Source organism: Westerdykella ornata (assembly GCF_010094085.1).
Source record: "Westerdykella ornata strain CBS 379.55 unplaced genomic scaffold EI97scaffold_8, whole genome shotgun sequence".
NCBI classification, from domain to species: domain Eukaryota; kingdom Fungi; phylum Ascomycota; class Dothideomycetes; order Pleosporales; family Sporormiaceae; genus Westerdykella; species Westerdykella ornata.
The window spans coordinates 571,343-599,324 of record NW_022986858.1 but is presented as its reverse complement, the minus strand read 5'-3'; the positions used below and the strand labels follow the sequence as shown (position 1 = coordinate 599,324).

The window sequence follows — 27,982 nt, the reverse complement described above, 5'->3', positions numbered from 1 at the left end:
TTCGACTTCATTATATAATAACCTCTCATTCATGAGTAGAGTTGCTCTCCATACCTTGTTGTACGAATATTATATACCTCGGAAACTCCGCTTAACTCATGATTCCCCTCGCTTCGCCGAACAGAGAGTGAATCGCAATCCCTCCTTTCTCTTTCCAAAAGCCCACAGGCCACGCCCTGTCCCTTGACTTTTAACTGGTTCCCCAAGTTAAACCCACACGCTCCCCCATCCCTCTCAAATAAAGAGAACGACCTTATCTTGCATCCGCCTCGCCGCCTCCAAAAGCAACCCCAACAACACCCCATTCGCCGCCAACCCGACCCACACCCTCGCCCACAGCGCCCGCGAACCCCTACCCAAGAGGTACAAGCACGCATGCAGAGAGCGCAGGGCAAAGTACACTCCTGACAAAGTGTTGAAGTTACCTGCTCCGTAAGGTGTCATTAGCTTGTTTCTCTCATCACATAGCTCCCCATTGTGAAAAGGCAAAGGTCAAGTATGAACGAACTGCACATACCCTTATCCTTAAAAGCACAACTCCCCAACACCACCGCCGCCACGTACAACGGAAACTCCGCCAAACAAACGTCTTTAAGCCCCTCGAGCTTCTTGTACCAAGTCCACGTCTCAGCTGGTACTTTTGTTCTAATCTCCGCTTCGAGTTCCAGGGTACGCGGACGAGTCAGGAAAAAGTGTCCGTTATTCGCTTGCGAAAGTAGGAATTCCTGTTCGATTCGATGGCTTAGCTTAGTTCTTTGGATTGCGGGCGTGTATACGATGGGAAAGGGAAGAAGGAAGCTTACCCCGTAGATCCTGGGGAGTAGGACGAAAAGCGCCCAATAGGTGCCGAGGCCGTAGACGGCGTAATTGTCGAATTGAGGCGACTTCGACATTGACATTTTGGATGGCTTCGAGAGTCCGTTTTGTAATGCGTGTATGATGTTGTTGTTCATGCCAGAAGATAGGAGAGGAGTGTTAGCTGCGCGGTTGCTGGCGATGGTGATCCTTTGTTGTCGTCTCTACGACGCCCCCCGGCTCCGCCGTTTGCGGTCAAGTGTGGCGTCAAAGAGTACTGCGAACTGAGGCATGGACCAGCATGCCCTGATATGACGCAGAATTGTGGTAAGAACCCTTTCTTAGTTATTCTGCTGTGAGAGCTAGCTATTCTCTTTGCTTGGAAGCAAGTTGCGCCACTCACTCAGGCTTGACGGGCGCGGCGAATACTACCAACATCCACACGGCTACCTCGAAATATCACATGTCATCAGATATAAATGCACTGTAGTGACGAATATCCGTATCATTCCTTGAAGCGTAATCCTTCATGATAGTATACATGCCCGAACCAATTTGATCCCCTTCCCGTCTGTGACACCCTTTTCCTCGCTCATCATGCCCCCCAAGATCCAATCGCCCCTCTGAGGCAATGCAAAACCGCAGCGCATTCGAGTCTGCACCGGTATTTTAAGCGGACACGACTCGGTGCAAAGAAACGCGAAAAGAAGTGAAGTCTACAATTATGCATGCTGCACCGAAGAGATCCCCACCGCAAGTCGGCGGCAACATGCGAAGAAAATTAACCACCATTTACTTCCCAGCGGCCATAACCGCCTTGTAATAGTTCAGACTCAAGTCGCAAGAGTGTCGCAACCACATATCCTCCGCAAGTGGCAACTTTAGGACACGAGCGCGCTCCAGATGCTGGGATTCGTTAACAGTTGGACCACAATTCATCGACATAGGGTAACGTACCTTGTCCTTCGTCACCAGGTTAGCGACAACGCTAGCAATCTCCATCAGAGCCACGCGTTCCTCCAAGCCACATCGCTCGCACCTATCCCGGGCCGCTACTTCAAGCCCATTCTGCAACCTGAAGAGAAGGTTCCCGATCTCCTCGTTGAGCTCCTTATCTACCCGATAACTTGACTGATGGGCTGTAAGGTCGAGGAGATGAATATAATCGAAGTAGATTTGGCCTCCATGGCTCCACCCCGGAACGGGTTCCCTCGTATGGCGACCGCGCGATACAGTGGATGATACCTCATCAACAGGACTGCTCACTGGTGTCGGTACAAACTCGCCGAGAAGCTCGCGCAGTGCATCGTAGTCGCGAGAAATGATCGAGTCTGGGCCGACACTGCGGCAGAGGACCTCGTGAGCTTCTTCCAATTCACCAGCTTTGATGAGATGTACTGTCTGGCGAAGGTAGTCATTCTCCGTCTTCGCTTGCAGAGCAGCAGCAGCATGGAGCCACTGGGCAGGAATCTTGAGGTCTTGGACAAGATACGTGTAAGTGTCGTCAGATTCGGTGATAGAGTACGTGTTGGAATACTGGCAAAGGAGGGTGCGAATGTAATGTTCCCGCATACTCGCGCTCGAGAGATGGGTATAGACGAACACAGCCGTAGTCCAATACTTCGGCGTATGCAACGACGCCGCATACGTGATCGCAATCTTGTCACCCAAGTCGACCAGGGGTTTATCCGACTGCCCATCCTTGACGGCGGACGAGCTAGTGGATGACATGAAGGACCGCCTCAGTCCATCGCTGTGGCGTACTGTAGGCATGCCTATCCTACGTTCCCACAACTCATTCTTGTCTTCCAGCCGGGATTTGAAGAATTGGAACAGCTGGAACGAGAGGCGCGCGTTCAAGGGATGGCCGGAGACGTTTTCAGGAGCCAGAACATCCTCCACGTTGGCGGGAAGCTCCAGCTTCGCGGACGCGTACAACTTGAGGATGCCCCACAGGAGATCCTCACGGCTGTCCGCCTGGGGATCTTGCCAGCCGATATCAACTTGTTCTTGCACGAACCAAGGTTTTGGCTTGACGGTCTCGACGCCATCGCGAAGAGCATCCGCGAATTGCGCAACGGCCAGCTCAATGGGCTCGTCAGCAAGTATCCCATACCATAGGCGTAGTCCGAATGCACGACGCCAATCCAGACCGAACTCCTCAGAAATGCAAAAGGTCTTCGCTTTGTTCTCACGGCCCTCGAGCTGCTTCCCCTCGGATTGCGCACAGTTTCCAGCGATGAGTTCGTACAGAGCACGGATGGGTTCCGTCATCTCAGAAACCACATCAAGGCGTCGCCACTCCTCAATCTGAGAGGCCATGTCTTGACGCATTGCAAGATCCCCACCTATCTGAGCAACCATGGTCGCCAGGCGCAGATCTAAGCCTGAGAGGAGGGCATGGCATGCATCCGGAACATTATGCGCGGTAAGATAGGCAAAGGCCTTTTCCTCAGGAGTAGTCGCTGAATGAGCGTGCTTCTCCGCATCTCGAAACACAAGGGACTCCCAGAACTTGGAAAGCTTCTCCTTGCGGAAACGGTCCCTATACTTCTGAAAAGAAAAGGTGCCCGTCTCGCTAGGGATTTCATCGACTTCGTCGAACAGAATGGACAACAGCTGCCAAACTTCAAGCTCGTGTTGGCCAGCTGCAGTGTCTATAGCAACACGCTTTGCCATGTCAGCGAAATCAAGCGGGTCCGGTTCGGTGATGATTTTGGCCAATGGTACACCGTCTTGGAGCGAGATCTTGGTTTGCTTTTTCTGGAGAGTTAAGGTCTCCGGTGCGGCATCGTCAAAGGTGGGCAGCTTCGTGAAGCGGATGTCCCTATCAGAGCCCGAAATCGGTTGTTGAACGGTTCGGTAGATGCCGTCTTCCAAGGACTTAGCACCTTTAGCTGCGTAGATCAAGGTGCCAGATTCGTCAAAGTGAGGCTTATTGCACGAGTGGAAAGCTCTATCGTCGGCACTCAATCGGTTCAGATCGTCAGACGTCTTGGGTCGCTTTGCATAGGGGAACTGTTGAGTAGAAATTTCAGTAATGATCATCATGAATTTCGGATAGGTACATGATGTGACATTCCAATCCCAGACGACAATTTGCCAAGGATACCCTAAGAAATTGCGACCTGAAGCGTGGAGGATGGGGGAAAAGGGGAACAAACCTCGAAACCTTTTCCTGCTCTCTTTCCCTTCGTTTCCCGATCCTCTGATTCTCCGAACAATGACTCCATCATACCCAACCGTGTAAAGATTGGCTGATCGTTAGTCTTCGTAGAACGCCCAAATTTGGAATGCTCATCGTGTTCTCGCAAGACATCTTCCTGGCATTCTCTAAGGGCCTGACGATCCTGCTTCCTAGGACTGATCGTGCGCTGCAATTGACTTGCCCAGTCGTCGTCGAATACCAAATGGCCTTTCGAGGGGGTGCCCATACCCTGCAAAAGCATCTGGCTGTTCTTCAGGATAGACTTGGGCATGTTGACAGTGGCGGCTTGTTGCTCCGTGGTCTGGGTCGGCGCTGATACAGGACCCGCCAAGTCCTGCTCGTGATCCGATCCCGATTCGCTCTCGGTATATTCAGCATCTTGCTGTCCATCAAGCGAACCCACGGAGCGCTGCCCTAAAAAAGACTCGCCTCCAGTGGAATCCATGTTGACGTCTTCTTCATAAGCTGCCTCATTCCCAAAGCCTCCAGGTACATGAGCGCGTCTCCTTCTGAATTCAAAAGTATCGTCGACGCTCTGGGTAGGACTGTCACTAGCCTCAGAAGGCGTCGCAGTCAAGCGACCGGAATGTTGTTGCAAGGGGGTATCCGGAGCGTCGCTGAGTTCGCTGGACTCATCATCCTCATCATCCTCGTTATCGCTGTATTGATCGCCATCATAATCAAGACCGTATGAGCTGTAGTGTGGCACGGTAAAAACCCACTCGCCAGTCTCCGGACGATACTCCTCAAAAGTGGTGCCATAAACACGCTTCAAGCGTTCCACATGCTTCCGGTCCTTCTTTCCGGCCTTGTTACGCGGCCAGGAATTGCCGAGCGTGATACGGGAAAAGACATTGAGGCCTGTACCCCGTGCTGGCTTCGGTATGGTGCATGTCTCACCATAGACGGTGGCATTGCGGGTGGTGAGCTGCACGATGTCGCCGAAGAGCTTGTCCAGGTCGACACCAGTGAGGTCTACAGGATGTCCAGGGTTGAACTGGATCTCTCCGATACGATCCCGTCCTACGACAAAGTTCTCGACCTTGGAAAGTTCGCTTCGGCTCATCTTGCGGAGTTCGTCCAACTTAGGACGAGAATAGTAATCTCCAGGAGTTGGGTCCACGATAGCACCGCCTTGCTTATTGAGCGGTGCCGAGGTGGTGCGCTCGGGGGTGGTGGTAAGGTCCTTGCCATTTACCTGTGTCATCTCCGGCTGCTCCGAGACGCCGTTGATCTCTCCTGTGCGAGAGGGAGGCGATTGCTCGTGGTCAACCGCAGGCTCACGTTCAGGCTCAGCGCGCAGAACCAGCTCACCACCCCTTGACGGACGATCCTCTGTGCCATTGGTTCCATTGGTCTCGAGACCATTCACGAAGCTGACACGCTTCTTCTCGGAAGGAGTATCATCGAACAACACCGGACGTGTGTTTATCGAGCGATTGATGGTAAGTTTCTTCATACCACCAGAGCCAAGCGAGCGACCAGTCGTTGAGAAAGCGCCAGGAGCAAGAATGCTTGCCTCCGGAGTATAGCTAGTCCGCAGATTGCTGGTTGACAGACTTTTCCCAAGGGATCTGGAAAGGCTGCTGCCGCCAAGGAAGCTCGATGTGAAGCTGGGGCTCGTGTTGGCGCTGGTCGGAGTCCCGTAGGTGGAATAGGTGAATCCATATCCTCCAGCCCGCTTGGTCTGGGGTGTAAGAAGGCGAGTCGAAGCAGAGGGGTTCAGCTTGTGCTGCGGCAAGAGCGCCGGCTTCCGGGTCTTCTGGCTGCTCGAGAGAGGCGTAGCGAGCGGACCAGGACTCTGTGTAGGTGTGACGAGACCGGCAAAAAGGGCATCATTGCCATACGGATTCGTGTTTATAGAAGTCTGAAGCGAGGCACCGAGCCCGGTCGATTGCTGTTGCGGCTGTTGCTGCTGAGTCTGGCTCGAGAACAGCGATCCACCAAAAGCAGGGGTAGTGGTGGACTGAGTTTGACCAAAGAGACTTGTGCCACCAGTGCCGGTGGTTGTCGACGCACCAAAGAGTCCGCCAGGCTTCTGCTGTTGGGCTTGCTGGCCAAATAAACTGGTTCGCTGGGTCGGCTGGCTTGACGTACCCAAGTTACCGAAAAGCCCTCCGCTCGTTGTCCCAGTGCCCTGTTGGGTGGTGCTGCCAAAAAGACCGCCTCCTGTTGCGGGTTTGGCCCCAAACAGACTTGTTCCCTGGGGCTGGGTCTGCTGCGTCTGGCCAAAGAGACCACCGCCAGTCTGCTGTGGCTGAGCAGCTTGACCGAACAAACCCCCACCGCCGGTAGTTGTGGTGGAACTACCGAACAATCCACCCGGCTTCTGTTGCTGTTGTTGGGTGCCGCTCTGACCAAAGCCTCCAAAAAGTCCACCAGATGGTTGGGACTGAGTCTGGGTTTGCTGGTTCTGTCCAAAGAGACCGCCGCCGGTACTAGTTCCGCCACCGAAGAGTCCTCCACCTGTAGTCGCCGTCTGAGTACTACCAAAAGCCGGGGCTGACGTGGTCTGAGTTTGTTGTCCGAACAGTCCGCCACCAGTGCCAGTAGTGCTTCCGAAGCCAGTACCCGTCGTAGTGCCGGTTGAACCAAAACCACCAAAGGCAGGCTTCTGGGCCTGGGTTTGTTGTCCAAAGAGGCCACCTCCGGTGGTCGAAGAGCCGAATCCTGTGCCTCCTCCGGTCCCGAAAGCTCCGGTTCCTGTCGTGGTAGACCCTCCGAATAGCCCACCTCCGCTTGGCTGGGTCGTGGTCGAGGTGCCGAAGAGCCCACCAGCCGGTTTGCTTTGCTGCCCAAATAGCCCTCCCCCAGTAGTAGCCGTACTTCCAAAGCCCGTGCCTGTGGTGCTGCTCTGTCCGAACGGCGTGCTGGTAGTGGTGCCACCACCCCCAAAGAGACCGCCGCCGGTATTGGTTCCAAAGCCTGAAGTTGTACCCGTGCCGGTGCCAAACCCACCGAAGCCAGTGCTCTGTCCGAAAGCTCCTGCCTGTCCGTTCTGATTGCCATACCGCCGACCTTGATTATAATCTGCCAGCCTCAATTCCTCGAGAGAGTAATTCTGATATGGTTGTTGGAAGGTAATGGTCTGAAAGTGTTGTGAACCCGTCCCGTCCTTCTCTTGGAACGCGCTGAAAGGCACGCTGCCGGTACCATTGTTGGGTTGAGTCGATGTCGCTGCGCCGAATCCGGAAGTTGAGGTCCCGAAGCCTCCTGTCGTAGTGGACCCAAAGCCCCCACCTGTGCTTCCGCCGCCAAATAAGCCGCCTGTGCCTGTTCCAGTGCTTGTAGTCCCAAATCCAGTTGTCTTCTGTCCGAAAAGCCCACCGCCGGTGCTACCCCCACCGAAGGCTGGTGTAGATGTATTCGTGCTGCCGAAGCCGCCGAATGTTGGTCCAGTCGAGCTACCGCCCCCGAAAAGGCTGGTACCAGTCGTACCAGAGCCGCCGAAGGGTTTTGAACCGAAAGCGGTGTTGGTGTTTGTACCGAAGCCGCTACCTAAAGAGGGATCAGTCAGTATAGAGTGTTTCCAAAGAAAATACATCAGCAAGAAATCAAAGCAGTAAGCCCGCAACTGACGCTACGCCTTGACGCGCAAAGTTGCAAACCACCAGCTACACATCGAAGCCGAACGATCGAGCTGCCAAAGCCAAGTCGAGACACACAGCGGGGCACCGGGAACGCGAAGACGCGCAAATGGTAAAACGTACCTCCACCTCCAAACGGAGAGCTTGTCGTATTCGAACCGCCGCCAAATAGGCTACCACCTGTGCTGGGCTGACCGAAACCGCTTGTGGCAGTATTGGAACCAAAGCCTGGACGGAGGGGTCGAGTTAGAGATGTTTTGCAGGGATCGTTGGCGCTCGTCGACAGTCGCGTATCCGCCCGCGACGTGAAGCCGCATTTGAACCATGGTTAAAGAGAAGAGAAGTGCTTACCTGTATTACTGCTGTTTGTCGAGCCGAAGCCGCCAAACGTGGGTTGATTGGTATTGGAGCCGAAGCCCCCAAAGCCGGAGCCGCTCCCAAAAGACATTTTGGGCAGCCCAGCAAGAGCGCGCGTGTATGATGGTGCTCAGTATTGATGGATGATATGCGAAAAGATGCCTGCGTGTGCGATGTAGGTGTGGACGTGTAGGTGGAGGAGGAGCAAGTGGGCTCGCAGCAACAAGCGCGAACTGAAAAGCTCTCTGTTGACGAAAACACGCCAAGACCCGAGCGCAGTTGTGCGTTGGGCGCTGAAAAGAATTGAAGGAGCTCAGAGAGCAAGTAAAAGAAGTGATGAAATGACCGTCGCGAGAGGGAGGGTGGCAGGCGGTTGAAGTAGCTGCGCGCGAGCGAGTACGCTGGATGGCGAGGAGGAACCGTCGTCAGTTATAGCAAAGGTCCGAGCTCACTCGCCAAGAGTTACACAGTCACGTGAATTTTACTTGCATTGAGCACGGAGTAGAGAAATTCGAGTCAAATGTTTTTGCTAATCGCCTTCAGAAATGGACGGGGCAAGTCCCCTTCAACAGCCATCTTATAGAGAATCATCGGATGCCGTGGCCATCTACCTAATGCGATACCTAGCCTGCCTGATAGCTGCCTGAAGCTTGCCTATGACGGCCTACAGGATGCATCACTCCACCGGGAGCTCAGTTTTCGCAGGACCATGTTTCGTCATGCTCGGTAGAGTAGCAGAGCCGTATAAAGATAGTATGGATTCGTACAGCTTGAGCAAGGCGAAAGCTCCGCTCTGGAGCTCAAAAGCTATCCCAGTATCTAAATCTGCGCTAACCCGATTTCGGCACGCGCGAAGCGCGTCCATCATCTAAACCACCACACCCCAACAAAGAGTAGCAAGCGCATTGTTACGCTCAACCTTAGAAATCCTCATACCGCAGCGCATCCCTCCTCACTGTACCGTCAATGGCATCCTCTTCCAACAATCCACCACTCGCACCCCGCTACGGCCTCGGTCGCGCCAGCGGTCCCAGCGGCGCCCCAGCCACATTCACCACACCCGCCGCGCCGTACGGATCGAGCGCGAAGACACAGCAAAGACTCGAAGCTGAGCGGCTAGAGCGGGAGCGGAAAGTCCGGGAGGAGAGAGAGAGGTTAGAGCAAGCAGGGCAGAACAGTCTCGCAGAATTGAGCGAGGAGCAGAGAGAAGAGATCACGGAAGCTGTAAGCTCCATGTTTAACTGGGGAGATTTGACGCGGTTGCTGATTCATACCAGTTCAATCTCTTCGACCTGGACAAAGACCAGTACATTGATTACCACGAACTCAAAGTCGCCATGCGCGCCCTAGGCTTCGACCTCCCCAAGCAAGAAATCCTCTCCATCCTTCAAACCCACGGCGTACAAGCTGCGCCACCCGCACAACCAACCTCTTCCAAGGCGAAGCAGGCCGCGCAGCAGGCTTATCGGGCTCCGCCAAGGTTACTGCTTCCTTTCCAGACTTTCCAGACACTCATGGCCCAGCGAATATTGAGTAGAGATCCGACCGAGGAGATTATACGCGCATTCGATTTGTTCGATGAGGGCGGAAAGGGGAGGATTACCTTGCAGGATTTACGACGGGTGGCAAGGGAGCTCGGGGAGGGTCTACAAGAGGAGGAGCTGGTTGCTATGATTGAAGAGTTCGATATGGATGGGGACTCCGCGATAAGTAGGGAAGAGTTCATCAATATCTGCTTGGGCTGAGTGTCGGAAGGAAGTAATTGTTCTTTGCATTTTCGGGTGGGGCGTTGGCAGGTTGATGCATGTCTTGTTCGGAACGGGATCAAAATCTAGTTTGAGTTTTCCGGTGCGGAGTTTGGGGGTTATGAGATACCATCGTCACGACTCAATGCTACAAGTGCATGGGGATCGAGCCGTTTTACACTGGTGATCTAATATGCACAGGTTCAGTGATCTACAAGCTCCAATTGAACGCAAGGAAACATTGTACAGTGTCGTCTCTTACTGTCCCGGTGCGACGAGCTGGCCCTTCTTCGCCGCGTCGTGATCCCATCCTCCAGCCAATGCCTCTCCGCCATGCTTCAGGCCATAATCCTTTATTCTTGCCTCAAGCTCAGGCCTAAAATGCCTGATCAAACCCTGCAGAGGCCATGCGAAAGCTTCACCAAGGGCGCAAATGGTGTGGCCCTCGACCTGCTTCGTTAACTCCTGTAGCATGTCGATTTCACGTGCCCTAGCCTGGCCCTGGTAGAAACGGTCCATGATCTGGTGTGTCCACTTCGAACCCTCTCGGCACGGTGTGCACTGTCCACAGGACTCGTGGTGGTAGAACTTAGCGAGACGGGTAATGGCCCGGACGACGTCCGTGGACTTGTCCATGACGATGACGGCAGCAGTACCGAACCCCGATTGCGCGTCCTTAAGAGCGTCGAAATCCATAATTTGATCATCGCAGATATGCTTAGGAAGGATGGGCGTGGATGAGCCGCCAGGGATAACAGCCAGCAGATTATCCCATCCTCCACGGACGCCGCCACAGTGCCTCTCAATCAGCTCCCGGAGCGGGATGCTCATCTCCTCCTCGACGGTGCAGGGATTGTTGACGTGACCAGAAATTGCGAAGAGTTTAGTGCCTGAGTTGCGCTCACGTCCAAACGAGGCGAACCAACTGCCTCCTCGCCGGCAGATGGTTGGCGCAACAGCGACAGTCTCGACGTTCGCAACGGTTGAGGGGCACCCGAACAGACCAACGGCAGCCGGGAAAGGAGGCTTAAGGCGAGGCTTGCCAGGCTTTCCCTCTAGTGATTCGATGAGAGACGTCTCCTCACCACACACGTAGGCACCCATTCCTCGGTGAATATAAACATCGAAATCGTAGCCGGAGCCGCAGGCGTTCTTGCCAATAAGACCGGCTTGATATGCTTCCTGGATGGCGCGCTGGAGTACGGTGGCCTCATGGTAGAATTCTCCACGGATGTAAATGTAGGCAGCAGTGGCGTTCATCGCACGACCGGCAACGAGACATCCTTCGATGAGCTTGTGGGGGTCTTTGCGCATGATTTCACGATCCTTGCAAGTACCCGGCTCTCCTTCATCAGCATTGACGACTAGATAGCGAGGCTTAGTATCCTTGTCCCAATCCTTGAAGTTCATGAATGACTACACCATTATTAGTATTCGATAGATAGCAATCCATGCCATTCACATACCCATTTCAAACCGGAAGGGAAACCGGCACCACCGCGGCCGCGCAGTCCCGAGGCCTTGATCTCTGAGATAATCTGCATTGTGTGAGCACTGAATCCTCTGTATGGTGCACGTCCAATCCTACCCAATCGTGACCCTTCAGGAGAATCTCTTTCGTCTTGTACCAGTCGCCATACTTCATGGCGCTCTTCAGATCCGCTCCATGATGGCCGTAGAGGTTCTGGAAGATTCGGTCCTGATCCTTCAATCCACCATATGTCCTTTTGGGGGCTGAATCGTGTACAGTCGCGAGGTTCCTCCTCTGTGGTCGAGATGGGGTGGCGGCTGTGGAAAGGCGTGAAGCTACCGAAGCTGCTGGGAGAGTTGGGTGCGGGACGGCGCTCAGCGCCTGGGCAGCACGAGTATGCCGTGCGAGCATCTTGCCGCAAGAATGAACGAAACTCGCGCAATTGATGCTCTCAGCGCGCTGGGACAGGCGTTGTCGAGAATGGCTCTCGCTGTGGAATGGATGGTGGTTGAGATAGAGACGTCGGTCTCGGCAAAACTATTTCAAATCGGGGTTAGCGTGTCATCGATGACATCTACTCCGTTTTGAATGGCCGCGGCCAAATCGCCAACTTATCCAAAACCATCGCCAATGCAATGTAATCTTAACCGTGAATGTATCCGAACGGTACCTGTCGTTTCAATTAGTTATCCCAATGGGAGACTCCGATGCTGTCAATTAAGCGCAATTGCCAATACTGCAAGTGTAGGCCATTTGTTGACTACACACTTCCTGACCATGAACTGACGACCTCAATGCTCGATCTGCATTGAGTTTGGTAAACATAGCAAACGTAGGGATAGGTTCATGCATAGACATCCTTCTCCAAGCTCTGATTTTTTGCACCACTAAAAGCAGCCCAGAACCAACTTATGCTTAAGGGTGCTTGGTGAAAGCCTCTTGGCTTTCGCTCATCTCTTCGGCACAGCAAGCTAGGGATCTAAAAGTATAGAATTATGAGGTCAAGTAACGCAGCTTCCTTTCACTATAGTTAGCTGTCAGTATGGCGGCCCCATACGTAGCGAAAGGCCGACCGCCTCTTTTCGCCATATCAACCCAACGTCATTTGCTCCTCTTTCCTCCTCTCTTTTTCAAACACCTACGCCCACTTCCTTTCTGTTTCGATCCTTGTTCCGTGTCTCCTTCCTTGATCTCGTCGAAATGTCTGATCCCGCGGCCATGGAGCATCTGGACGACCTCGTCCAACAGGACGATCTAGGCGGCACTCCCCAGCCTGGTGATTCAGATGATCTCTACTCCAGCGATGATGACAACGACAGCAACTGTGAAGAGCAGCAGATGCCCGAGATGGTCTCCGATGGCCGCCGCATGCGCATGGTCTGGAGATCTGGCGACGGCAACGGCGACTCCACCCCCCACTTGATCGAGCGTTCCATGACCCTCGTCCGCGGCCATCCCACCTGGAAGATTTTCATCAACGAGATCGAACTGCCCATCGTCCGTGGTAGCGAGAACGAGCCACCGCGCTATGTCTATCTCGACGACCGGGCCTGCTACGCTATCTACTCGTCGCAGGCGTATACGAGGGAGGAGATGCGAGAGTTTTGGCCATGGGATTTCAACCACCAGGGCCACATCAAGCAGGGTCGACTCAATCGCGGACATCCTGCTTACTTGGATGATTCCAACAAGGAGTATGCGTTGGGGAAGCTGCGAGCAAAGGGTCAATGGTACACGTTTTCTGGTGCTCCCGAAGTGACAGAGTACAAGCCTCTGCGACCCAAGAAGCCCACAAAGATCGAAGAGGAGGTCGCCAAGGAGCTCACAGAAGGCGTAAAGCAAGTCCAAGCACCGAGTTCCACCTCCAAAAATGCCCCGGGTAGAAAGGGTTCAGCGCCCCGCACACCTACATCAAGAGCGCTGCCATCAGCTGCATTGCCTCATGCAAGCCCACCCCAAGAGACTCCGAGTTCGGATTTCGGTCTTCGACCACGACGTCTTCTTCCGCGACAGCCCCCTCCGCAGCCTGTGCCACCGAACACTCGCGATGCTCCTCCGTTTCTCACGAGCCGATCCAGGACTAGACCTGGGAGTCTCGCGCACCTGAACCCCAAGGCCATAACCGTACATGGTCTCCGCAGCGAGAGCCCTGTTGGCGAGACGAATGTTACATCTCCTCCGAATTCGCGCTCGGAAAGCGGTACGCCTGTTAAACGTCGCCTTGCGCATCCTCTCAACGACGATTTGGGTGATGGCAGTGAAGTCGATTCATCGCCAAGGAAGCGTACACAGCTGTCGATGGGTCGGAAACGTCAGGTGGCCGGCTTGGCTGAGACTGCGGGAACGGAATAGAGGCATCCGCGACATGGAGACTCTGTTACTTCATTGGAATGAATGGTCTTGGATCATGCGTGTGCGCACCGGTCAGCAATTGCGAAGCGAATCACTTTCCAAGGAAGGTCAAGATGGAAAGCGGTGACGTGAAACTGGCTGTCGCCATCGAGATTGGTACTCAGATACTCTTAACTCCATAGATAAACTTATCCTTATATGCTTCATGAAGCCGCTTGGTAAGCGGTAGAATCCTGACTGTGTCTTTTGAGGCTTTTCTCCCTTGTACGTTGATGGATTCCCAATCTAGATGTGCAAAGAACCTCGCCATGCATGCTCCAAGTTCGATTGGACGAGGTTGACCTCTGTATTCTCCTATGACCGCTTTGTTTGGAAGGGATAGGAATCATGGAAACTAATCCTTGAACCCTTTATTACGCATTGTTGTTACTTTACGTTGGAAGTGATGTTCCACTGGAGTCTGGATACGGACCAACGTGGAATGAAATGAAGTGTTCCTTGTGTACAGTGTACCGGTCAATGTTGTTAGATTAGTGTCAGATATTGTAAGAAGCAGTCTTGTTGTCCAGGTGGTAGAGCTCGGACTGCACACTCCATCAGCTTGAACAAACATTTGAAGCTTCAGAGCACGCTCGGGCGTTTAAATAGCATGTACGATGGACTATTACCAGGTATAGTGCTAAAATTTAATTGCGCGGCTAACCTGCAAAATCTACATACACGCAGCATAGTTTCTAGCCTACTTAGACAGTGTATATATAAAATTGCAAGTATATACTGTAAGTAAAAGTAAGTATAGGCAGAAGTAGCATAGGCAGGCAAATGCAGGAAGACAGGTGCAGAGGAACAGGTGCAGAGAGACAGATGCAGAGAGACAGGTGCGGCCAGACAGGCAGATAGAGAGGTAGACAGGCAGGCAGGCAGTATAGGTAGGCAGGCGTAGGTAGATAGGTTATATATAGATACAGCGTACTTGCTGCGGATATATACTACGTACTTGCTCTGCGTACTTGCTCTGCGTACTTGCTGCGTACATACACTACGTAAGTAGGCTAGAAACTATGCTGCTTGTACCATAGTACGTAGATTTTGCACTAATAGTCCACCATAAGCATGCCAAGAATCACAGGACGAAACGAACCCCCTGCTGCCCCAGCTACCCCTGCCGTGGCTTGAGCAGTGGACTTCAACATTCCAACATTTCGAGGGTCCCAATTGCTATAGCCAGCACCACGGGTTCCAACATGCCATATCCTTGCCCTGTACCGTGCTCAGAGGCACCATGAACTCCGGCCGTCCCTTCACGCGCAGCACCCAGAAATTCTTCCGCCCCGCCTTCGACCTCCTGAACAACTACAACTCCGCAATCCGAAAAACACCCCTCAGCAGCAATAGGAAACGCTCACACCAGCAGGAGCGCCCGCAAGCCCGCCGTACGGGTTCCACGAGCTCGCTCGATGATACAGACCACGACGATATAGAGCACTACGCACAAATGGAGTCTGGCCGGACAAGTCACTCGAGCAAGAACTCGCAGTCCGAGTTGCAGCCCCCGCTTCCGCTGATTGACATTGGAAGTGCGAGTGGGAGTCGGGCGCCTTCTCCCTACCCCAGAGTCCGGAGCGCGGTGCAGAGTGAGGACGAAGACGACGAGTTTGAGCCGCCGAGCAGTATCAGGCCGCTTGTGAGCAGTGATGTTGCGAGCGGAGGGCGTGGGTGGAACGGCATCATGAGGCAGGGTGGGCTAGGGGGCTTCTTCTTGGGAACGTGGATGGGTTGGCAGATTTGGGTAGGCCTGCTGGTCTTCTGGGTCGTTGGGTGCAGTTTTGGACTGTTACTCATGAATCGGTTCATCCTGATAACGGGGGTCTACAAGTATGTGTGGTTCGGCTCTGCTAGGAGACGGAGGCTCATCAAGGCACAGATTCAGTTACCCACTGACGTCGACGTACCTCCAATTCATCTTCACGCACCTGCTGCTTATTGGCTTCTCAAGCCTAACGAGAGGCCTCGGGGGACCGCTGCGGAGATGGGGGTTCGGCGCCGCTGTGGCTCCAGCGTACGCTTCCGCCCCGGCTGGTGGAGCATACAGACAACCCAACAGGAAGCCATCGGCTCGACAAGTTGGGCGCTGGCTGGTCAGCGGTACAGGTGGTATCGCTGGAGGAGGGCTCTTCGAATTCGAGACAAAGGTAGCCAAGCAAGTGCTGCCTCTGGCCATCGTCTTCGTAGCCCGAGTCCTCCTCAGCAACGTCTCATTTGCGTAATCAGCCCTCTCCTCCACATCTAAAGCATCACGCAAGCTAACCTGCCGCAGCTATGCAGACCTCTCCGTCTACCAACTCGCCCGCATAGGCGTGACCCCTTTCGCCTGCATCCTCTCGTGCGTTCTCCAAAAAGAGAACCACAGCCCTTCGACCCTCTCGGCGGCGCTCATCGCAACCCTCAACCTCCTCTTCGCGGCCATCCGCACCAACGTCCGCGTCACCCCCGACTCCATCGTCGCCGGCGTCTTCTCCTCCATCTTCGTCGCTCTCTACCCCATCTTCCTCCTCCGCACGTACCGCACCCTTGTTGCCGGACTCGTCCCCCAAGGCGACCTGCTAACGAACTACTACTCTGTCGACGGCTGCAACCCTGACATCTCCAACCGCGAAGAAACCCGCGCGTATTACCGCGTCCTGCACTACACGTCCCTCCTCTCCATCCTCCTCCTCACCCCCATGGTCCTCATCTCAGGCGAACTGCCGGACATCCTGCGCAACATCTACTTTCTCGACGTGCCGTTCTTCTGGTTCATGGTGCTATGCGGCGCGTTGGGCAGTTTTGCCGTCTTGGTGTCGACGCTGCTGCTGGTCAAGGCGACGTCCCCGCTGACGTTTACGTTTCTGGCTGTCCCCCGGGGGGCGCTGCAGTTGATGCTGTTGAGTCGGTTCCGGATGCCGGCGCATAGCTGGGTGGGAGTTGCGCTGTGCGTGGTGAGTAGTTTGTGGTTTGCAGTGGCGAGGAGGGAGGAGGGGAGGGTGGCGGGGCGGTTGAGGTTGGAGGGAAGGTGAGGGGGATTGAGGATGGGAGGTTCCAAGGTTGTAACTTAAGGGAAATATAGACGGCGTTAGTCCTTGGGTTTAGGTATATACAGCTATCTACTAAAAGCTAATGATAATACCAAACTTGGCGCTTTAGTGGTGCGGGTACAGTAGATATTTGAGCTGTACTTTGGAGCCCAGCTACATCACACTTTTTATTAATCAGAGAGGCACAGATGTTGGACGATTGTGTAATTGACGCTGACAGAGGTTGTTACTTGGTCTTGCTTTATGACGCGTATACAGAGCAAACTCACGTTTCTCAAATGGCAAGTATCGAAGTCATACGACTGCTGTGGGTGCATTGTTATATGTCTGGGCTTTTATCACTCCCAAAGAGAGGGAGCAAAAACCACGGCCGAGCCTGAACTAGCAGGTAATTCAAAACAACGTAAGCTGGAAACATGATTTGACACTAATGGAATCCAGTACTACACAGTGTCTCCCCCGACAATTGACTAGCCCCGTTGCACCGGTTTTTCACCACGATGCTGAAGTCCCTTCGCATCTCCGCTTTTTTTCCCATGCTCCCCAAGTACAATGTCAACCCCCTCTCCCCCCCAAAAAAACCCAAAACTTCCCCCCTGCGCTGTACTACCTAGGCCTCCCAGTCACTCTGAACTTTATCATAAGCATCTCGAACCATCACCTATTACCGCAACACCACGATGAAAGATGCAGGCTGGCCAAATAAAATCATACGTCAAGTAAAACATATCATGGTGGCCCCATCCACAGCCCTAAGGACCAGAATTCCCCTTGGCCACCTCCGCACCAATCACACGCTCCTTGCCCCTACCACCCGGTCTCTCCCGCTTTTCTCCCCTCGGCCAGATCGTGTGTCCCGCCCGGATTTCGGCGTACGTAAGCACCGACTGGCTGTGATCGACAACTGGTCAGGCCATGGCCCCATCGCCCGTCCTCGTCCTACCCCGACCTCACAAAATTTTCTCGTCTCTGGTGATGGGGCAACGGCGAGACCAGTGCTAGTAACACAGTATCGAACAAGGCGATGCTTTCTCCGTGGAGATGCCCATGTCGAGGCGGGATGGGGGAAGGTATAAAGGGTCCAGTGGGGATGGGAGATATGGGGATTTTTTGATAACTTATCTTGCATATCCAGATTACCACCCTACCACTGTACACCACTAGCAATTCAGCTTTCTGACAGTTATCTACCGAGGCGGCAGTGTGGCATCGTCCAGTCAAGATTGATTTGCATTGGTGCATTTGACCGAGCATTTACTGTATATATATATGTGTATATATATACCGCCATCCCATTGAACTGTTTCCTTTTCCCGGCGACATTCTACATACATAGTACGTTTGTGTAAAGGGACTTGGACGGAACGAAAAAAGTTATCAAAAAGAAAGAGATAGCACAAGGCAGTAAGCTACCACCGCCATGGCGCCCTCCCTGACCCCCTCACAAGTCTCCACCATCAAGGCCACCGTCCCCGTCCTCGCCGCCCACGGCCTCGCCATCACCAAGCACTTCTACGCCGACCTGCTCGCCGCCAACCCCTCGCTCAAATCCGTCTTCAACAACACGCACCAGCAGACGGGCCACCAGCCCGCCGCCCTCGCGGGTGCCCTCTACGCCTACGCCTCCAACATCGACGCCCTGGGCAACCTCGCGCCCGCCGTCGAGCTCATCTGCCACAAGCATGCCTCCCTCTACATCCGCCCCGAGCAGTACAACATCGTCGGCACGCATCTGCTGGCATCCTTGAAGGCGGTGCTCGGGGACGCCGCGACGCCGGATATCATGGACGCTTGGGCGGCCGCGTACTGGCAACTCGCGGAGCTGATGATCGCGCGGGAGAAGGCGCTGTACGACGAGGCGAGCGAGTGGGCCGACTGGAGGGATTTTAGCATTGTTAAGAAGGAAAAGGAGAGTGAGGAGATTACCTCGTTCTACCTCGAGCCCGTGGAGCAGGGGTTCAAGTTACCCCGTTTCAAGCCGGGGCAGTACATCTCGGTCAATCTGTTCGTCGACGAGCTCGACGGCGGCGTGTGGCAGGCACGGCAGTACAGCCTCAGCGACGCGCCGGGGAAACCGTACCTACGCATCTCGGTGAAGAAGGAGCCTGCCGTCGAGATCGGCGAGCCGAAGAGTCTGATGCACCCCGGTTATCTGTCCAATCTCTTGCATGAGAAGAAGGAGGTGGGCGATGTGGTGCGCGTGTCGCATCCATTTGGAGATTTCTTCCTTGATGAGCCCGCGGAGCAGGTTGGGGAGAAGACGCCCGTGGTCCTGATTTCGGCGGGCGTGGGCTTGACGTGTTTGATGAGTGTGCTGAATTCGCTCGTGGAAGAGGGCAAGGGCACCAAGACGAAGATTTCCTGGATCCACGTCGCGCGGAACGAGAAGGTGAGGGCGTTTAGGAAATATACCGATGCGCTGGCTACGCAGCATAAGAATGTCAAGACGGTGTACTTCTCGTCGGAACCCGCCGAGGGCGAGGTCCAGGGCAAGGATTACGATGTCCGGGGTCGTTTGGATTTGGATTTGGTGGATAAGGAGGATTTGTTTGTGGAGAACGACAAGACGGCGTATTTTGTCTGCGGGCCGCCGCAGTTTATGGTGCAGACGGCGAGGAAGTTGATGGGGTATGGTGTTCCGGAGAGTAGGATCAAGATGGAGTTGTTCGGGACGGGGGGTGTGCCCAAGGTTTAGGGGATGGTATTTTATGATTTGATATTCTTCTCTTTGGTTTTTGGGTTCTGGGCATCTTGGTTTGAGCATTGCGGAGCGCGGCGTATATACCTCAGTACTGTACCTTCGTCGTCTTTCTTAGTTAATTTCCCTAGCTTTTCTCAAAGCGAATAACGAACTCTCCTCCTCTTCATAGATCGTCGTCCCCGTTCTCACTCTCCTACTTCAATTTCAAATCCGTTCATCTTTGAGGAAATGACTAAAAACCACTGCACAAACCTCTCAATCTCCAAAGAATAGAGGAGTAGTCCATCCCCTGAACACTCTCCACCAGCACTAATTGCAACGGCCATGGCTTGACCGCAAATCCCCCTGTAGGTGACGGCACCTACTGGTGGTAGGTACATGATTCACCTTGGAATATCGTAGACTACTTGCTGATGCTGTTCCCAAGGGTTGCTGATAACGCTGACGCTGGTTGATGCTGATGCTGATGTTGATGCTGATGCTGATGTTGATGCTGATGCTGCCTCCACGCCCGCACAGCTTCCGCCGATATACCCTACTCACTCTCCCAAAGCGGAAGGCTTCTGGAAGGGCGCTTGGATGCTGTGTTCGCCCTCCACCTTACCTGCACGGTGCACAGATTGCGTCACGATATCACGGCTAAATCAAACTTCAGAGGTTTTCCGTAGTCTGCACGTCCACGGATCGAGCTAGACAAGGTATTCTCGAGAAGCAAGAACGGAACGGGGAGTGGGCTGCGAGAGAAGACCAACATGTACACAGTACTATAGGGTATGATATTGAAAGAGTCAACCTACTAGTCTACCCTAGTCTAGAGAGTGAACTTGGAGGAGCGCTGGTGTTGTCGCAGTTTGCTGTTAACCGCTGCTTCAGAGCATGTATCTACCTAAGAGGGCGGTACCAAGGAGTAGTACCGAACGCGTTCACAGTAAGCGGCGACTATCATCAACAAAGCCGCGAAGAAATGCCTGAACAAGTATTTCCCTCGCGCTCCTCGCTCCCCGAAGCGACAAAATTCCCACAATCAATGCCCATTATCATAACCTGGCATACCCAACCTCGCCGCTGAACCCCGTCCAAGCGTAAGATGCCGATTCGCAAGTCCAAGTTCCGGCTCCCTCTCGTTCATAAGGAGTGAATACGAGGACTTGCATCGGGGAAGCAGAGCCGCCACTGGCTGCTAGGAAGCATGCAGGCCTGCCGGCCGGGCGGCGGGTCAGACATGGGAAGCCAGCGACTCGTGCGAGGGCCCGATGATCGTGATCCGGCAGAAACGCAGGGGACGCAGGACGCATGATGGTCCCCTTGTTGTTGAGCGAGTCGCCCTCCGGTCGGCGGGCACGGTGTTCTGGTTCAAGCATGTCAAGCGCCGTCGGGCTGCGTGCACGCCCGCCAGGATGTGCCCAAAGGCCCGTAGTGCCATCTCCAATGGAAGCCATGGAAGCATTCTAGAAACCTTCTGCATCGGTCCATGTCTCCACTCTTCTCTCTTTGGCGTCAGAGTCGATTGATTGATCGATGAAAGAAGGGGGCTTTGACGCAGCGCCTAAATTTAGCTGATTGCGAAACACCGTCATCCAAGCGCTGGCCTGAGCATCGCTGCAACGTTGTTTCAAGACGTCAATCAAATCGACTAGGTAGGTATCTGGTCGGACAGAAAGGTGAAGACGTTTCGGAAGGCGTTGGAATGATCAATTCATGTCACTTTCTCTTCAGCATCTCCCCCTGATATTGAGAGACAATTCCAAGGCGCCACGACAACCCATTCGCGCTTCTAGAGCCATATGCTGATAATTACACGCAATATCACCATGTGTCGAACTGTCCGGTTGTGTGATCTTGCCGGCACAGCGAATTTGTTCCCAACCAACGAATCCATCATCAACAACATTATTGTCAAATCCCATTCTCTTCTCTCTCGCCCTCAGGCAAAATGTCACCGAGCGGCCAAACAACCTCCATTCCCCGAAGTCGCCCATTGCAGCGGCCCGACATCCACTCCCCAATGACAACCTCGCTCACTTTTTTTACGCGCATGCACGGAGCACCCTAGGGTACCTATTCACCCACCTCACACAACCCCTGCATTCCACAGAGCTTCCATACACCTTCCATGAGATCTGTCCGTGCTTCGCATCACGAAAGAAGCGTGCCCCTGACAAGCCGGCGCAGCCTCACCAGAGAAGAGCAGAGTGAATCAGAGTGACGCATTATCATGAGGACATCATTACTCCGTAACTCACTCTTCGAGAGGCGGTGAGATTGGATGGCGATCTCCTTTACTTTTGGGACACGCGCGTGACATGATGGTGCTCAACAAATAGGGGTAGACTGGATTGAACGGGGGAAGCATATCGAATTAGGGCGACTCTGGCTTCTGTTACACAAGACAGGAGGATGCATTATTATTGCATAGATACGAAATGCAAAGCAAAATGAGCCGGCCGTCGACTCCCCATGTTGGGATTCCCATCACTCTCATTCTTCTGCTTCCCCGAAGGGACACCCGAGGGAGAGGAGTTGGCGGCCAGGGGTTCATGTGTCCAATCCGAGAAATGAAGGTGTTTTGTCTTTTGTTGGTCGCCAGACACAGTCAGCGTCCCCCGTCGCCGATTCGCATTTGCCCAAAGCTGTGCAAGCAGATAGGGGTGCGGAAACGCCACAATTGCCTCGTTGGTCGCAAGCCTTATGGTGCAAAGACAACCTTGGAGCGGCCGGCGGACAGTTCCACCACGTGTGTGACGTGCTGGAAGCGGCAGAACCCCAACTGTGCTCTACCTGTACCACATCTCTCCCGCCTGGGTGAGAGGGGATATCCTGACGGCCTGAGCTGAGAATCATGAACGCAACGTGACGACAACTTTGGCAGCGCTGGCGCAACACACATGTCAGCCCTCTTAGTCATCCCCTAGCTGGCTGGGATATGGGTGAGATCCCTTGGTTTCAGCGTGCTCAAAGCAGCATCGGAGCACAGCCGCGAGCGGGCGCTCTGTCCACGCTGTGCAGAGAGCCCTGACGGCAGCGGAAGCGGGCCAGGATAGCGCGTGGGCATGATTGCAGGCGTGGAGCGCTGGCGACGAGAGAAGACGTCTTGTGGTGGAGTCGCTCATAAAAAAGACAGACGCGGTGGACAGCTGCACCAACTTGCCAAGAGCGCCAAGTCGCTTACGTACTCATATTCTTTTGCCCATCAGCCCCTTCACAAGGGCCTTCCCTCCTCCCCAGCACGACCACGGCGCACTCTCTGGACGCGCTGAAGCAACCACTTCATCATACCCAAGACCCTTCTGCGTTTGCCTTGCACATTCTCTTCGTCTTTCAGGCCTTGCTTTGTTCTGAGCGAGCTCCCTTCTCACCCTCACCCCCGTGTCCTCGTCCTTCGGTGCCCTCCACAGGCCTGGCCCACACAAACGAGGCCCGCTGCTGAACGGACCACCTCGTCGATACTCACCATCACCGCAACTCTCATCACCATCTTCACCACCTCCAAACGCGTCTGTCGACGCTCCGCGTAGCGTCGTAGCCTCTCCCCACCGCCGAGGCGACTTCCCTCCCTTGCCGGTGCGCTTTCGCCGCTCGACTGCCCTACCACCCCTTACCATCAACACCGCGCGTCGTCACACCGACTCGCCTTGCCCCAGCAACGTTTTCTTCGGGACGCAAAGTCTACCGCCATAGACACGACGTTCGCCGTTGATGATGCAGCACCAGATGCAGCATGAGCTGCAGCAGCAGCACTTTGCAGCGCCGCAGTATATCAATGGCCGCATAAAATCTGAGAATGGCTCCGAACGCGGCGTGTCGCCTCACCCTTCCGACTCGTCGCGTTATTCCTCCCAGCAACCCCCCCAACTGCCCCCCTACCCTCCGATGCCTGCGCACAACATGAATGGCATGCGCTACCCGTCTCCTTCCGCCATGCAGACGTCGATGCCGCTGTTGAATAACAACAGCTACATTCCCCATCCTCCTGAGCACGCCTACCCCCCACCCCAGCAGGCGCCAGACCAGCAGAACCAGCAGGCGGGCGGTCGACCGGTGAACGAGTCGGGCCCTCCCAAAGCTTTCCCATGTTCAACGTGCGGAAAGGGCTTCGCGCGACGCAGTGACCTTGCGCGTCATGGTAGGAAGCTTGGACCCTCCTCTACATTTCACATGAACTGACCCGCATCCAGAACGCATCCATAGCGGCGTCCGCCCGCATGTGTGTGACTTCCCCAACTGTGGCAAACAGTTCATTCAGCGGTCGGCCTTGACTGTCCATCAACGTGTCCATACTGGAGAGAAGCCTCACATGTGTGAGCGATGTGGCAAGGTGAGTTTTCGACCGCTCTCTCCCCGCGTCTTGATCATGATGAACTGACAATACACTTAGCCGTTCAGTGACTCCAGCTCTTTGGCTCGCCATCGCCGTATTCACTCCGGGAAACGCCCGTACAAGTGTCCCTATGCCGACTGCCAAAAGACGTTTACTCGTCGTACTACCCTAACCCGTCATCAGAACCAGCACACCGGCACGGTTGAAGAGGCTGCCGCTGCCACGGCTGCAGCCCTCGCCTCGAGGGCGAACGCCCCAAGCCGCGCCGGTCGTTCCGATGCTGACGAGTTCTCCGAGACGACCTCTCAGATTGGCACCGCATCACCACACGATCGGCCGCTCTCCCTGTCGCCTGCCGCTGGCATGCCTGCGGGCGTCGTGCCGAATATGCACCGTCAAAACTCCGACTATGCCTACATGCACGGTAACATGAATGTGCCTGCGCACATTCGTAACGAGATGCCCCAGGCCAGCCCTCGAGCGTCTCCCTCCCTCACCTCCCAAAACTATCCTCCCAATGTTGCCGCCCAGCGACCTGCGATCACCTCCCACCCTAATGGCTATGGACCACCACCGCAGATTTTGGAGCCTCCGGCCTCGGCCAACCATAATCAGTCCGCCGGTCCTGGAAGCGCCAACGGCAGCCCCCACATGTCGGCTATGGGCTGGCAATCGCCCAGCCAGCAGGCCCTCCCTTCCCCAGGAGCCGGAGAGAACTATGTCTATCCTGATCCTCACTATGGTGGCAACTCCAACAACATGTACTATTCGCAAACGTCCATGCCCCGTCGCCCCAACAGCACGGAGCCGGACCACTACAACCCGAACCAGCGAGGTTTGTCTAATGAGATGTGGGCGCCCGCGGTTCAGTAAACTTGTCGTCTGCGCTTCCACGCACAACTTGTAACACTAAACACAACCCAGTTCCAAGGTCCAAGTCATTTATTCGGTGTTTTGGCAGTGGTATACCCCTGTTTCCAAAAAATCTTCTCTCTTTCACCCTGTCTGCATGCTTCATCAGGCTGGCGCTGCATCCTGCGCAAAATTCGCAGGACCGAAGGAGACTTTTTTCCTACCTCTCTGCTTGCGTTTTCTGGAATTTCTTATGTGTGTCCAATCTCCTTGGGTCGGCTATATCTTTTCTTGCGGTTCAGTTCGCTTGGGGCACGTTTGGAACAAAGCAAAACTGCTCTCAGTGGTTTCTTTTTCCTCTCTATGCGGTGGTTGGGAGTTGAGGGCGTCTGTAGAGGTCAGGCTGAGGCGTCCAGGTACTGCAGGGCTTTTGCCTCCCGGTATTTCTTTTCCTCCTCTCTCCTGGCACTCTCACTAGACTGGCACCTTAATGAAGGATCATCATCCACTTATAGACTACTAGAAGCGTGAGCGATGCGCTTGTAATGTGCAACCTATTTGCAACCATGTCAGTTCCAGTTTGCACCGCGGTACGTGATGTAATCGTGTGTTTGATCTCTGCTGGTGTCTGTTTAGCAGGTGCTGTGCCAAAGCCGGATACCGCATGGACTGGGTTTGAGTATGACATTCTCCTGGAGGAGGCGGACACTCTCTCACCTTCTGACCATTTCAAATGTTTGGTCGCATTGGAGATGTATGCTTGTCCTGGCGCTCGGGCCACCTGCCCGATGGTGCCGAGACTGACGTTGCTTGCGCAGCATCGCCCCCCAGGTTTCTTCCCACCTTCGCAGTTGACACGGCTATCATTCATGACATACCGCTTTCACCGGAAGTCCTCGTAGATCGAATATCGACTCGATTCCTTGACCCGACCGCTCTTGCACGTTCATTTTCTGTGGAGGCCGAACTCGCAACTCCTTGCCGAGCCCGACGACGACCAACCACCCTCCACCTTCGTTGAAGTCGCTGCGAGGCATATCGCGCCTATCCCCTTCGGCGCCCCCCGACCCTCATCCTATATCAGTTCCTTTCTCCAATCATGTCCAAGGTAGTGAGGAGCGTCAAAAACGTGACAAAGGGCTACTCCGCCGTCGAGGTCAAGGTCCGCAATGGTACGGTGTCGTCCACCTGCTTCCTAGCTTCCTCCACTGACCTTTTTATCAGCCACCAGTAACGATCCATGGGGTCCTGTGGGCTCCGACATGGCAGAGATCGCCCAACTCACATTCAATAAGTAAGAGGCGCGCGCCTCGTGGATCCGGAACTGCGCTAATTGTGCGATCCAGCTCGACCGACTTCTACCAGATTATGGATATGCTAGACAAGCGGCTCAATGACAAGGGGAAGAATTGGCGCCATGTGCTCAAGTCACTGAAAGTGTTGGACTACTGCTTACACGAGGGGTCTGAGCTGGTGGTGACCTGGGCCCGCAAGAATATATATATCATCAAGACGCTGCGCGAGTTTCAATACATTGATGAGGATGGCCGCGATGTCGGACAGAATGGTGGGTTGGAGATTAGGGATTTCGAAGGGACTCTGCTGACTTCACCACAGTTCGCATCTCCGCCAAGGAGCTCACGTCACTGATCATGGACGAAGAACGCCTACGCGCAGAGAGAGCCGATCGCAAATCATGGAAGTCTCGTGTGACGGGAATTGAAGAGTATGGCGCCGGTCATGGCGGGCATCGTGCAGGAAGTTCGGAGCCGCCAAGGCGGCATCGTGAACAGCGCCATCGCCAACGAGAGGCAGATGAAGATCTGGAGCTCCGGCTAGCGCTAGAGGCGAGTAAGAATGAGGCAGAAGAGGAGAAGAAACGGAGGGAACGACAGCAGGCTGCCGCCGAGGATGATGACGATCTAGCCAAAGCCATCAAGCTGAGCAAAGAGGAGGAAGAGCTTCGCCGAAGGGAACTCGAGCAAAGCAATGCGGATCTCCTTTTTGGAGATGCCCCTTCTCAACCGGCCGCCTACCAGCCCACCGGAAACAACCAGGGCTACCAGCAGCAAGGTGCAGTCGATTGGTTTGGTAACTTGGTCGATCAGAGTCAGCAGCAGCAGCAGCAGCAGCAGCAGCCCCAGAACACCGGGTTCCTCAACAGCGCATATTCACAGCCAACGGGTCAGCAGCCCGGGTTTCAGAACGGCTTTGGCGCATACGGAGGCTTCCAACAGCAACCCCAGCCGACAGGATACGACCAATTTGGAGGGCAGCAAGCATTCCTTCAGCCGCAGCAGACAGCATTCAACGCAAACAACCCGTACGGGCAGCAGCTCAACACCTTTGACGCCTTTGGCCAGCAGCAGATGCAGCAACAGCCACTCCAGGAACAGAGCACGCTGCAGCCGGGAAGCCACAATCCCTGGGCCGCCAACAAACCCCAAGAATCCCTCATGCCCCAGCCCACCGGCTCCAACAACCCCTTCGCCTCTTCGTTCAACCGACCCCAGACCGCCCAGCCCAACCGCCAACCGACCCTCAACACCCTTCACGAGCAAAAGACGCAGACGCAATTCAGCACCACATCGTTCAGCCAGCCCTTCTCCTTCTCCTCGCAGCAACAACCGTCCTTCCAATCCCAGCAACAGCAACAGCAACCGCAGCCGCAGAAGGAGACGGATCCCCACGCCGCCCGCCTCAACGCCCTCCTCTCCACCGGCGAAGGCCAGGACACGTTCGGCAACGTCGGCAACCTGCGCATCCCCGCTCAGCATACGGCGCCGGGCACGTTTGTCAATTCGGCTGGCGCGGGCGTGAGTCGGCTGACTGCGAATGCGACGGGGAATAACCCCTTTTTGAATAGTCAATTCACGGGTCTGCCGCCGCAGAATCGGTTGGTGCCGGCGCAGACGGGACCGGCGGGGGGATTCGGGACGAATCCGTATGGTGGGGGGAGTAATCCGTTTGGGGCGGGGAGGCAGGCGGGTGGGCAGCAGGGTGGAGGGAATTTGATTGATTTATGAGTGGGCGGGATGGTGTTTGAGAGGAAAGTGTGATGGTTTTGGTGTGTGTTTGAGAATGAGGCTGGGAAGTGTGAAAGGGGACATGGGTGTGTCTTGTGCATCATCTTATTTTCAGACCGGAGACGAAAGAGGGGACAGGCAGGAAGGAGGAAAGAAAGGCTTGGAAGCGAGTGAGCGTAGCCAGAGCCAGGGACAGAGTCAGAGCCACCAAGCTGGCAGCATATTTTCTTTTGTTTGATATTTGACTACCTTTTTCTTTCTTTCTCTTCTCTTGGGGATTCCACTTCCACATATTCGTAGTTGATGGATTAGAGTGCTACGTGTGAGCGTGAGTGTAGCAATTTCAATTTGCAAAAAGTCAATTCCTCGCGGTGTATGTGAATGATGTGATTACTCTTTGAGATGGGTTCGGCATAGTTATATGTTGTAGTGTTTTGAGGAGTAGGTAGACATTTCACGGCTTCTTTTTCTCGGAGAAAGGGATGATGCTATTTAG

The 27,982-nt window shown here is 54.5% G+C and overlaps 9 protein-coding genes across 9 annotated transcripts; 6 read left to right on the top strand and 3 right to left on the bottom strand.

Moving 5' to 3' along the window:
- Positions 1–234: 234 nt before the first annotated feature.
- Positions 235–918, bottom strand: EI97DRAFT_466689 (uncharacterized protein; the record flags this gene model as incomplete). The annotated part of the gene is made up of 3 exons (XM_033801547.1): positions 804–918; positions 518–725; positions 235–425 (listed from the first exon to the last, which is right to left on the bottom strand). Exons 1-3 carry the CDS (start codon positions 897–899, stop codon positions 235–237), a joined length of 495 nt encoding a protein of 164 aa, XP_033654702.1. The 5' UTR covers positions 900–918.
- A 361-nt stretch (positions 919–1,279) lies between these two features.
- On the bottom strand, positions 1,280–8,477 carry EI97DRAFT_432771 (uncharacterized protein). Its single transcript, XM_033798241.1, has 5 exons — positions 7,942–8,477; positions 7,714–7,818; positions 3,960–7,501; positions 1,753–3,813; positions 1,280–1,701 (listed from the first exon to the last, which is right to left on the bottom strand). The coding sequence occupies exons 1-5, from the start codon at positions 8,036–8,038 to the stop codon at positions 1,588–1,590; spliced, it is 5,919 nt and encodes a 1,972-aa protein (XP_033654701.1). The 5' UTR covers positions 8,039–8,477; the 3' UTR covers positions 1,280–1,587.
- A 436-nt stretch (positions 8,478–8,913) lies between these two features.
- On the top strand, positions 8,914–9,692 carry EI97DRAFT_417270 (EF-hand; the record flags this gene model as incomplete). Its single annotated transcript, XM_033796917.1, has 2 exons — positions 8,914–9,171; positions 9,225–9,692. 2 exons carry the CDS (start codon positions 8,914–8,916, stop codon positions 9,690–9,692), a joined length of 726 nt encoding a protein of 241 aa, XP_033654700.1.
- EI97DRAFT_432770 (NADH-ubiquinone oxidoreductase) lies at positions 9,606–11,665 on the bottom strand. Its single transcript, XM_033798240.1, has 3 exons — positions 11,281–11,665; positions 11,159–11,230; positions 9,606–11,108 (listed from the first exon to the last, which is right to left on the bottom strand). Exons 1-3 carry the CDS (start codon positions 11,572–11,574, stop codon positions 9,951–9,953), a joined length of 1,524 nt encoding a protein of 507 aa, XP_033654699.1. The 5' UTR covers positions 11,575–11,665; the 3' UTR covers positions 9,606–9,950.
- A 587-nt stretch (positions 11,666–12,252) lies between these two features.
- On the top strand, positions 12,253–13,607 carry EI97DRAFT_432769 (uncharacterized protein). The gene has a single exon (XM_033798239.1). It carries the CDS (start codon positions 12,364–12,366, stop codon positions 13,513–13,515), a length of 1,152 nt encoding a protein of 383 aa, XP_033654698.1. The 5' UTR covers positions 12,253–12,363; the 3' UTR covers positions 13,516–13,607.
- A 1,088-nt stretch (positions 13,608–14,695) lies between these two features.
- Positions 14,696–16,571, top strand: EI97DRAFT_397138 (uncharacterized protein; the record flags this gene model as incomplete). The annotated part of the gene is made up of 3 exons (XM_033796353.1): positions 14,696–15,390; positions 15,440–15,778; positions 15,833–16,571. Exons 1-3 carry the CDS (start codon positions 14,798–14,800, stop codon positions 16,569–16,571), a joined length of 1,671 nt encoding a protein of 556 aa, XP_033654697.1. The 5' UTR covers positions 14,696–14,797.
- A 1,438-nt stretch (positions 16,572–18,009) lies between these two features.
- Positions 18,010–19,284, top strand: EI97DRAFT_457869 (globin-like protein; the record flags this gene model as incomplete). The annotated part of the gene is made up of 1 exon (XM_033800856.1): positions 18,010–19,284. The coding sequence occupies one exon, from the start codon at positions 18,010–18,012 to the stop codon at positions 19,282–19,284; it is 1,275 nt and encodes a 424-aa protein (XP_033654696.1).
- A 3,717-nt stretch (positions 19,285–23,001) lies between these two features.
- Positions 23,002–24,481, top strand: EI97DRAFT_375612 (uncharacterized protein; the record flags this gene model as incomplete). Its single annotated transcript, XM_033795518.1, has 3 exons — positions 23,002–23,413; positions 23,466–23,605; positions 23,666–24,481. The coding sequence occupies 3 exons, from the start codon at positions 23,002–23,004 to the stop codon at positions 24,479–24,481; spliced, it is 1,368 nt and encodes a 455-aa protein (XP_033654695.1).
- An 814-nt stretch (positions 24,482–25,295) lies between these two features.
- EI97DRAFT_432766 (ENTH-domain-containing protein) lies at positions 25,296–27,960 on the top strand. The gene is made up of 4 exons (XM_033798238.1): positions 25,296–25,632; positions 25,685–25,754; positions 25,807–26,027; positions 26,078–27,960. The coding sequence occupies exons 1-4, from the start codon at positions 25,560–25,562 to the stop codon at positions 27,484–27,486; spliced, it is 1,773 nt and encodes a 590-aa protein (XP_033654694.1). The 5' UTR covers positions 25,296–25,559; the 3' UTR covers positions 27,487–27,960.
- Positions 27,961–27,982: the final 22 nt, after the last annotated feature.